Genomic DNA, 11,531 nt, shown 5'->3' on the forward strand with positions numbered 1-11,531 from the left:
ACCCTTGGAGAAAGGGTTTTCTTACCATTCTGAAAATTCTCTGTACATGAATCAATTCTGGTCAGCACAGCAGGATGGCAGTAAATGAAAAATACCTGCCTATAAATGCTTTATGGGTTTATTATGGTCAGTGGGGACTTTCTTTTATTATAGTAAATTCCATTGTGCAAAATAAACTAATTAATTAAAATCTTTCCGCTTCCCAGACAGTGAAACACTTGCGGACATACGAGTTTAAACCATTTGTTATATTTATAAAACCTCCATCACTTGACCGCTTGAGAGAAACCAGAAAAAATGCCAAGATTATTTCAAGTAAAGATGACAAGGGAACTGCAAAACCCTTTACAGTAAGTATAATTAGACATGGTAAAACGTGAGAACGTGTTAAGAGATTTGTTGTAGCAGTTTACTTGGAAAGTAAAGGTGATCACTGGTTCTTATTGACAGCACTTGTCAGGGCTTACACAAGCATCTTGCTGTTTCTCAACCTCTCTCACACATTTACTGTGGTGTTTTCATTGCTTGATGTGCTCATGGATATTTACAGTTTCCATGCTCCTCTGACTTTATGTCATTAAAGAATATCCGCAGTGCAAGCATATCTTTATAAGAGATAATGCTGTGGATTTCCTTTAAAAAATTTGCTTAGATGTTTCTATTCAAATATAAGCATTTATTTGTTTTGTAAACTGTATTAAGGGGTCTAAATTTAGAGGAAAATGCAAATATAAAGAACCAATTGAAAAACTAAATGCTAAAAAGTCCGTATTTGTGGATAAGAGAAATAGAGGGTTTTTAAAATGTTATAGGAAAATTAACATTGTAATAAAGAAGAAGAGATAACTAAGCAAGGAATAAATGCTGGTTTTTGACAATAGTCAGAAAAAAATTTAGATTACCCAATGTTAACACACTTGCTTCCTTGTAATATAATGAAATAATAATTTGAGTCTACAGCAAAGTTGATCATCATTAGACTGTTTAGCTGTATTTACAGTGTGCATTATTTTTCCTCATTCAGTGATACTGAACATTTTTTAGGTTTTGTTTCAAAGTGAGTCACGGATATAGTCACAGACTATATCTGTGTAGAATGTATAGTCACAGACTATATCTGTGTAGAATGTGCATTTGGAATAGTTTGGGAATTACATTCTGTAAGAAAATGTTGGTTTGTGATATATAAAAAGTAAGAGGAGTTTGTTCTTAACAGCAACCTTCAGTCCATTGCTTACTTAGGACAGGTTTCATCTCTCAAAGTAGTTTAAACAGATTACTAAGATTTGTTTCTCTCCCAAAATATGAAGAGAAATCTTCTAAGCCAGATATTGAACAATGCATAGAATGGCGACTCCTACCGAGCTCATAAAAGAAAAAGGACTGTGCTCTAATTCATGGTGTGCTAATAGCAACCTGAGATTAACATACTGAAACTTTAAATGTATCATCAAAGTAAACAGCTAGAAACATTTTCCACTAGTACTGCTAACAGAAAATGTCTCCGTAATTACTGTGCAGTGACTAATTGTGTCACCACAAAGGGAGAGATGAAAGAATTGCCTGTTGAGCTGAGTCAACTCACCAGAATACTCTCTGAGATCACTTGTAATGGTAATCTCAATTTTTTTAAATTAGAAGTACAGTTTCCATCTCCTGGTGAGATAAGAAGTAAGTGATTAGACCATGTTTAATGCAGAAAGAGTTTATGCAGTGTTGCTGTGGACTGGCTGTGCACTGATGGTTATTGCACTGCTCTTACTAGGAAGAAGATTTTCACGAAATGATTAAATCTGCCCATGTGATGGAGAGCCAGTATGGCCACCTTTTTGACAAGGTGATAGTCAACGATGACCTTGCTACAGCTTACAGTGAGCTTAAAACAACTTTTGACAGGTTGGAGACCGAGACCTTCTGGGTTCCTGTCAGCTGGCTACACTCATAGTAATGTTTTAAGTAGACAAAACCTCTGCTGTTGTATCAGCATCTAAACCTTGGGCATGGTTAGGCTTTACTTGATGGCCATTTTCTTGGGAGGAGGGCTTTTAATTCTACTGAACAGCAGGTTTACTCTTCATGCACTTGGAACTGGTCTTGTTTTCCTGTGTCTTCAATTCTGCTGCCCACGGTTTGGGTCAGAACACTCAGATTAAACCAGAGATTTACTGTGCTCCGTACAGTGAGCTAATATTAGTGTAGCAAAACTGCCAAACACCTCTGTATCATCTGTGTGTTTCCAAGGTGAGTGTTTTTAACATAGAGTTTGCAGAAGATACAAATTGGTGCTGGAGATCAGCACTTCAGTGGTTTTAAGCATAACTGTTCCCATAAAAGAGCACATCAGCACTTGGAAGTTATTGCCCTTTCAGTGCTTGAGAGAACTGAAACAGGCAAAAGTGACCAACATTTTTATGAGGAAGATACCATAGTTTTAATTATGTATCAATGTGTTTTTACTTTTCTAGATGTTAACCATGTCTTACATGTACAGACGGATTTAGATATTCCTTTGCAATTCCATAATCATGGAAAGAAAGATGTATTCAGTGGCTTAATAGTGAAACACTCAGCTGTGAGCATGCATGGATTGAAAATACTTTCACGCATGCTCTGTGGCACAACAAAGAAAAGTAATGGGAATAATTATTTAAATAGGAAAAAATGTGAGTTAGTGTGTATATAACTTCAAAGTCTCTGGGATTAAACTTCTGTAAAATCAGTGGCAAAGTGATATGAATAGCAACAAAGTAGAGAGTAATTTTTTTCCCCCTTTAAATTGGTTTTAAATCTTTTTGGCACATTTTAGAACAATTTTCCCATCAGAAATTTTCAAACACCGAGGAAACCTTTGACATCTGAGAAGCAATTGAAAGAGAATAATTATTTTTATTGTTGAGATTGTAGTGATACCTTTTAGTAGTGCAACATGTATTTTGTCTCCACTCAAAAATAAATTAATGCTGTAGAGTTCACTGTAGAAAACACCCGTGTCACTGGTCAGGCAGTTGGAAACCCCATTTTAAGATTTGATGTCTGTGTAAGCAGATGTATATTAGAGGATGTATTTTTAATATAGATAATTTGGTATTTTTCTTTACTTACTACTGATATGCAGGAAATGAGTACAGATGTAAAGACCAAGTAACACCTGTGTGTTGTGTTGTGACTATGTCTTGTAAGTACAGAATGTGTATAGGAACTTGCTGACTTCAGATCATCCCATCTGTGGCATTCAAACAGGAAACCATTATTTCATGTTAATCTGTAAAGAGAATATAGCACTCTTGTTTAAAGAAAAATAATTTAGTGAAACTTTATATATTTATGAAAGGGTTGAAAAGGGATGTTAAGTTTTTAAATTTCTTGTCAATGTGATCATTTATTAAAGAGATTACTAAGTCTGTAATTTGAAACAGTCTCTGTAAATGGAGCTCAACATTCCATGTAAATATTTTATTTCAGTTCATATGCTGATAAAGTCATGAGGTTTTGCAGTTTTATTCTAAATGTGTATTTAATGTGTGGGCCATTGCATTTGGCTTAGAGTCTTATAAAACAAACGAAATGCAAGAAACAACAGCAAAATCCCTGTGAGTCTGGAAATGTTTATGCAAGAGTTACAGATGTACAGTACGGATACCTGCTCTGCTTGAACCGCTCTACTGTAACTTCTGTCAAATTTCACCATTTTCCTGGTAGACTTCAGGTTTTTTTGTAACATAAATAGGAATATGTTGGTTAAATTAATTGCATAGAGATTATCTGAGTTGAGAAAACATTTTCTATTTTTTTTTAAATTACTGAAAGTCAAACTATTGTTCAGGGGATACGGAATTCAGCGGGTCAGTTTGCCTGCGAGATGCCAAGTGCCTTCACCATCTCTTGAAATGGAGAGGACACTTGGCATCTCTCAAGATTTTCAACAGGAGAGGCTTTAGTCCTCATTAAAACACTATTGACATTGCTTCTAACCTGGGCTGTCTTGGAACACTGGGGTACAGTCATGTTTGCATAAGGGACCTGCTTTTCTCTTTTTGAAGTAGATGCTAGAATAATCTGCAAACTCCCTGGTAGAGACAGTTCTGGCTGTCCTGCAGGCTGTTTTTCCTGTCTTTTTGAAATTAATTTAATTCCCATTCCTGGTCAGTGTGGTCTGGGAGGATCTGTGCACAGCTCAGCTGTCCTGGGCAGCAGTAAGCAGTGGTGCTCTGTGGTGTTCCAGAGACACTGACCCTCTGATCCACGGCACATCCTGGCAGGAGTCTCCCAGGCTGATGGCTGCCTGCCCCATCTCTGAGCCAGGACCTAATTCCTGAATAGTAACACCTGCATAAGAAAGAGAATCTCAAAAGCATAGCTCCAACCAGCAGAGTAAAATGTGCACAGTCTTTGACGAGTCAGAAATGTTCTTAATTACATTACTAAGTGCTCTTTAAAAATTAATGTTATTGCATTGTTTAGCTTCAAAAGCTAAACATCAAAGCCCTCTATGGGGCAGGCAGAGATGACAGTAGGTGTTGGCAGAAAAAATGTCTTAGTCAAACAGTTTCAACAGGACAGGAGCCTGCTTATCATGATGGATGCTGAGCCTGTGTGCTGAACTGTTCTGGGATACCAAGGGGAACAGGGGGGTGGATTGTTCCTGTGACTCCTAAGAATTTGGGAACGAAGACAACTAAACATGTTTCCAATATTCCACATATTCAAGTTGTGCTGTGTGGGTTTTTAGAGAAATGTATGTTTTGACAGTCAAGTCCAGATGTTTTTATTGTGTTCTAGCTGTTTGCTGTAGTCAAACAAAGGGTAGTATTTTTTAATATTGTACCAAGCTCTATACTTGAATTCACCATCAGGTCCTTGGTTGATGTCTTACCTGAAATCTGATATTACCTTCTTATGCAAAACAATAAATTATTATATACCACTGAAGATGTTTCTTTCTTTATTCTAAATTGCACCATAACACCATATATAACTATAGACTCATAGAATGGTTTATGTGGGAAGGGATCTCAAAGATCATCTCCTTCCAACACCCCTGGCATTGTCAGGAATACTTTTCACTCTGAGCCCTATCCCCCTTGAACACTGCCAGGGATGGGGCATCCATGTCTCTGGACAACCTGTGTCAGTGTCCTACCTCCCTCACAGTAATGAATTTCTTCCTAATACCTAATTTTAAACCTGCCTTCCTTCAGCTTAAAGCCATTTCCCCTTGTTCTATTGCTACACTGACTTGTAAAAAGTCCCTCTCCAGCTCTCTTGTAGTACCTTTAGGTACTGGAAGGTGCTCTAAGGTCTCCTCAGAGCCTTCTCTTCTCCAGGATGAACAAAATTACTTTGAAAAGTAAATTCCTAAGTAGTAAGTTATTTCATGGGACTCTCTATTAACTTTAATGCTCCAATTATCTTAAATGGAAAAACAAAGCACCCTAGAACAAGGATGACCGCTCTTAATACTTCATTTTTGTTGCCAAACTCTTCTTCAGAATTGATGTTTACCCTTTCCTGTAGCCCACCTCATAATAAACCATTTTCTTTCTGAGGGGACAAGCTTACATCAGTGGATGAAACTGAAATATCAGCTCGTCTGGGCTTGAAAAGTTTCAGAGTGTTTTTTGAGTTGTTGACTCGGAGTGTTTCACCAGACACAGAAACTTCTGGGCCACACACAAGTCCCATGGGAGGTTGTGCTCATTTGTAGGACTCAAAGAAAGTCATGCTTGAACTCAGTTACTTTTTTGCATTGTGTTATGCCTTTTTCCAGGAAAGAAAAAAAAAAAAGTAGCCTAACACATACTAGGATTAGAGAGAAGACTTTTAAGCACCTTCTGTTTTGTTTCACTGCACTATTCTGCATTTCCCACGTGTACTTCAGTTCAGGTTTCGACTGTGTGAGGAGAATTTTTTTCTTTGGGAAAGCTCGTATTTAGCTTTTGTGAGACTGTTTCAAAGGATGAATATTTTTTTCGGAGATTTGAAGTTCAACTTATAATCTAGTCTATTTTTGCTACTGCTCTCTCTATAGTCATTTCCCCACAGGATTAAGAGTTTTTTGTGTATCAGTGCATGAAGTCATATGTGCTTGAAATTTGCCCAAGATCCTTCTGCTCTCAGAGTCATTAAGTATTTATCATATATTACCATGATTAATGTATGATACCAAGCATTCAACAGAAAAATGTCTGAACACAAAATTAAAGGGAGACTGTAGGTGTATTTGTTGTTTAAGAATTCTGGTGCTAGATAGCAGTTAAAGGTTTCAGCAGAAAAACACACAAAAACATTTGGAAACAGTTAAAGTCTGGTCTTAAAGTTTGTCTTATGTTAAATGGCAGTACAAATGAGAGAATTCAGAGTTCTAGACAGCTGGAGACTTTTCTCCTCTTGATATCTGTGTCTGAAATACAAGTTGGATATTTGGAAGACTCTGTGGAATGATTTTACATCTCTATAATAAAATACTATGGTATTTTCTGTAGCTGAAATCCAGCGTTTGAACAAAGAGGGTAAATCTGTGTGATTATTGAGACTTTGTTTTGCTTCTGTTTCAGTTGTACACTTAATGTCTGTTTAAACAAATTTTTAAGGACTCAGTGGCAGGAGCTGCCAGCTACACATTTCAATATGTGGAGAAAAATATCCTCAGAATTTCCAAGAGGGTTCAAATGGTTCAAACAGTATCTGAAACTTGTTGATAAGAAATAGAGAAAATTAGGTCACAATTTCTGTTGTAATTAGATCTCTTTTCAGTAGCTGTATTAATAGTCAGAACTTGAATATGCTAAAAAAACCCAAAAGGCATCTGATAATTTTAAAGTGAAATTTAGATTTGTGTTTTAACAAAGATATTACATTACAAGCTTTCTATAAGATTATACACGGGCTCATAAAAACTTTGGGTATGTGTTTTAAAGGGAGGGTCTGTGGGTATGGCAGAGATGAACTGAGAATTTTACAAATGGAAGTACTACCCTGAAAATGCATTTCAGTTTCATAAGTCACTGAACAGGAGGTTAGAGACTTGGCTGCAAATGTGCTGCAGTTTCTGTTCCTTCCTTGGTAAACACAAATAAGCACCAATAAATCTTCATGGGTAAACAAAGCTAAAATTGTCCAAATTATGGAGCTGAAATGTAGTATTCAGGAGGAGCACTCCAGATCCTGATGGTGCTGGCCAAGATGCTGCTTTACTTTCTTTTAACTTCATTAACTTTTGCAACAAGAGTACAGCAATCACAGCTCTAGCTCAAACTTACCAAACTATGTTTAGTCAAATTTCATTCTTTGTTTTCCTCTTCACCCTTGTACAGTTTCAATTTAGTGACTCAGTCATATAAGGAGGAGAAAAGGGACAATTCACTGATCTTGAAAAACAGACATCAAAAATTTGATACGATGATATTTTTTACCTCCTTCCCAGTGGACACAGGGGTGGTGTGTTCCTGAAACAGAAGTGAAGAGCTAGTGTTTTTTCCAGATGGAAAGCACCTGAACAGTGTTTTGTCCTATGAAAGCAGAATTGCTCTGAGAGGTCCCTGTGGCCTGTTGGATGCATGAGAGCGGCATGTGGTAAAAAAGACCAGGAGCAATTGTAAATTTTATGCAGCCAGTGTTGGCTTCAGGGGTTTTTGTTTAAGGCAATGGCCATTGGTGGCAGTTATTGTTTTCTGTTGATGCCTTAAATTTTAAGTTTTTCTATTCTGCTTGGGTGTGCTTTTCTAATGTGCTAAGGTGATGAAAACAAAACAGTCCTATTCCAGTTGAAAAGTCAAGGACAGTTTCTTCAGACTTCAGGCCCTAAGCATAAACAATGTAGAAAGAGGAACCAAAACCTATAAAAGTGTAAGATTTTGTGACCAAGCCCTCCTTTGTTTCCATCTTAAAGCCATCCATGTAGAGGCCACAACTGCAACACTCATACTGCTGAAGTGTAGCCTTTTGTAAGCCTTTCATAAGCCTCTCAATAAATACCCATTTTATTCCCCTCAACTCTGTGTGAAGCCTCTGTTCCAGCTCCCCAAGGCATCACTGTGTGACCTCTGGACATTTCCTGGTGTGTCCTCTCCCTTTTGTAGATTTCCATTGGTGGCTTGTTTTTAAGCAACTATACAGTTCCTTAAAATTGGTCTTAATCTCAGGCAGTGGGAGTAGTCATGTTTCATGATCAGGGCTGACGTTCGGGTTGTGGCAGTTGCCCAGATGTGAGCATGGGTTGAGACCATTCCACAGAGCTTTGCATGCCCTGTATGGTTTATACTTCCCCACTAAACGTACTTTGATACAACTTCGGGAGCCCTACCCCCAAAACCAGGCTGGCCTGCGTTAGGCACCAAATGAACATGGAACAAAGATGTAGTCCCAGGTTCAAAGGAGCTCACTAAAAGAAGTGGGAGAGATGGCAGAGCAGTGGGAAGGTGCAAGGAGATGCACTGTGCACAGCTCTTCCTACCAGCTGGCACAGAGGCACTGCTGGCCTAACGGGGATGTCAGATTTAGGATTCTCACAGGAGGATCAGGTGGTTGGAGCTCCCTGGCAGGGCTTCAGCCCATGCTGGGCAGTGCCCAGGCACAGCTGAGGGCTCGCAGAAGCCTGGTCCTGGCAGCCATGAAGCCAGCTTGACTGCAGGAGGGAATCAGCTGTGTGTATGAGCTGTGCTCTGCCTCCTTCCTGCAGAGCCAGGACAGCAGGGCTGGTCTTGGCTCATTTCCCTGTCTGGTGCCAATGGAGGCAGGAATGCTCCAAGTCTCATGTGCAGTCCTGGCCACTGCTGACTGTAAGGCACAAAAAGTATTTTCTTGTTTGGTTGTGGTTTTTTCATTGTTGTTGTTGAAAACTGGCTTGAAAGCTTTGTTATTATTGGTGCTATCTGGACAGTATGAAAGAGCAGCCTCACTTATTGGCCCTGCTGGGTTATTATTCCAGATGTTTTTCTTTACACAGCTGTTAAGCAGGAAGTAGAACCAAAACCAAAGATTGATTTGAACCATTGTTTTGTCAAAACCCAGAAATGAACCTGAATTATTGTCTTCTCTTGACTTTGTTGAATTCAGATCATCATTGGCCACAGCTGGATTCAACCCCAGCTCAAACCACACTGAAAAAAACACTGAGCCTGACCACACTTTTGAGTAGGTGAGACTTTGAAGGCCAAGAGCCTGCATCTTGTCATGAATGCAGCTGATGTTACCCTCAAGCCAACAGCAGCTTTTACTGAGCATGTGTGTACATGTACATATTCTTATGTATTTATCAAGTGTTTTAGTGCACACCAGTTTATTTTAATGAAAAACCAGGTTTATATAGCATAACTGTAAGATTAAGGGCAGACTAAAGAAAGAAGTCTACTTATAGAATACCAAAGTTTTAGCAAATAGATGTATAGTTTTACTCCAGCAGGACTCACACATCTCAGGAAACTTGTAATTTTACATTTCACATATACTGGTTTGCCCCTATTTTCTGAAAGTCAGAAGAGCTTGATTGAATGCAGACTACAAACTTGTTCACTACAAAACTAGTTAAACATGAAATCTTGCGGGATTAGCTTAATTGTTCTTTAAATAAAAAAGCTACTTTGTACACAGACTACAATTTTATGCTTGCCAGATAAAGAAATGTGAACCTGTCCAGAGACACAGGAATTTGTCTGTGTAGGAGTATCACTGGGCCAACTGTCTTGCCTTTTATGCGATATTGTGGTGTAAAACATCGCTCCGCTGGTTTCATTTTGCAGAAAATAGTCTCTGTGGTGATACCCTGTGGGAACTGAAGTATCAAATTCTATTTTCCCTTCAAAAAGCCAACTCTGTTCGTACCCTGCTCCTGACACCGCTCTCGGTGAGTGTCAGCCAGCGCGGGGCTCGGGGGATGCTGCGGCGCGGCAGGGGAGCTGCAGGGAAGCTCTTCCAACCAAAGCAGGAGGTGCCACTCTGCCAGAGGACAGGCTGCCATAGGTAACAGCACAGTGTTTGAAATGAAGGATGGTATCCCTGACAAGGTTACACCGTAACTAAGTAAATGGGGAAAATATTTTATTATTCCATTTTTAATTTTCAGAGGATTATGTGACACTTCTGATTATCAGACATTATTATTCTGACTGCAAAATCTTCTGTTTTTCTTTGGCTTCCCTACTTCCTCCTTGAAAGCAAGGGTTTCTGTAATTAAAGACTTTATTTGTTATATAAATGGAGCCATAAAACATGTGGAGTTCCTATCTTCCAGAGCTACCAGACCAAGCAAATAAAGACAAAATTTCTGCAAGTGTTCTCAAGTGACCTATTCTGTTTAATCTCGTTTCCTTTCTTCCTAACCAGTCTTCTCAAAAAGCCTCTCCATGTCAGGGGCCAATAGTTTAAGGAAGGCAATGTGAAGCAGAAAGGAGAGGCTGGCCAGGAACCGCTGGAAGGGAGAAGCTGGGACACTGCTGAACACCGGCAAGTCTCCAAATCTGCACAAAAATGAGCAACCTAAGGGTGAAAACTACATGGGAAGATGATTTGAGCAGCAAGGTGTCATTCACTCCCTCTCCACTACAAGAAGGAGCCATCACCACCCCGGGCCTTCATTTACCCACACTTATCAGGGAGCCATTGCATTACCCTGTGTCAGGTAACACATTCCAGTGTGTAGTTCTTGACTACCTCATGGCAGACTCTGCATGTGCTTCCCCTTCACAGTGTCACTGAATGTAGCTCTTGACTTTCTGGTCTCCAGAAATCATCTTGTGAAGGAGGTATTAAAACCTGCCTGCACCTGAGAGTCTGTTCATGCCAAGACAGGTGTGGTTGAAGTGCCTGGGTATCACTGACAAGGTGGTTGCACTTTTAATCCTGAGTCTCCTTCACGTTCACCTACTTTGTACCAGAGGGGTGATGGTGGCTGGTGTTAACTCTGCTGCCACTGGCAGAATGTGGTGCATTTATACATTTGGTGTTTGTTATTGTCCCTGCAACGACATTTAAGTATCCCCAGTGAGACACTCATGCGCAGACTTTCTGCAGAACTCCTGGGTCACTCCCAGCTACGCTAATTTGTCTGTCACAAAGTGTAAGTGGAAGACACACGAGGCCAGATTCTCTCCAAATCTGAGCAGGCTCTGCAGGGAGCCAGTGCTACTGCTCTGCTCAGCTCCACTTACAGCAGTGGTTACTTGGCTTGGAGTCATGAATATCATGTAAAATCCTTATGGATCCTCATGGTTCCAGTGCTCAGGATTGATGATTCTTTCTTCTCTTTTAGCATCTTGTGAATAACTTAGAATTTTTTCATGCTAATGCAACTCCCTCTCTTCCTGGTAAATTGCCTCATTTTGTGCTATTGGAAAGTGCTTAGGCTAGATTGCTTCACTGCGAGTACCTAATGGCTGCTGCTGCTTTCTCTATCATGTGTTTGGGATGAGGGTGAAATATCAGCAGAGAGCTGACACCACTTCAATCCCTAAAGGAGGGATAGTAGGAACTCCTCCTGTAGTTAGCCTCAAATGACTTTCATCTGTACCACTTGAGCACACAGGATTGTTCCTGCA

General features: G+C 39.5%; 1 protein-coding gene across 4 annotated transcripts in view; it reads left to right on the forward strand.

The window, feature by feature from the left end:
* The window catches only part of MPP7 (MAGUK p55 scaffold protein 7), a 148,500-nt gene extending 143,571 nt beyond the window's left edge, over positions 1-4,929 (forward strand). For all 4 annotated transcript variants that reach the window (XM_088160108.1, XM_088160121.1, XM_088160116.1 and 1 more), the window contains 2 exons: positions 207-350; positions 1,766-4,929. In XM_088160108.1, the coding sequence (XP_088016234.1) occupies positions 207-350; positions 1,766-1,945 (324 nt within the window). In that variant the 3' untranslated portion in view covers positions 1,946-4,929. The remainder of the gene's footprint in view (positions 1-206; positions 351-1,765) is intronic.
* Positions 4,930-11,531: the final 6,602 nt, after the last annotated feature.

This window comes from Sturnus vulgaris, chromosome 1 (genome assembly GCF_052056855.1).
Source record: "Sturnus vulgaris isolate bStuVul1 chromosome 1, bStuVul1.hap1, whole genome shotgun sequence".
In the NCBI taxonomy this organism is placed as follows: domain Eukaryota; kingdom Metazoa; phylum Chordata; class Aves; order Passeriformes; family Sturnidae; genus Sturnus; species Sturnus vulgaris.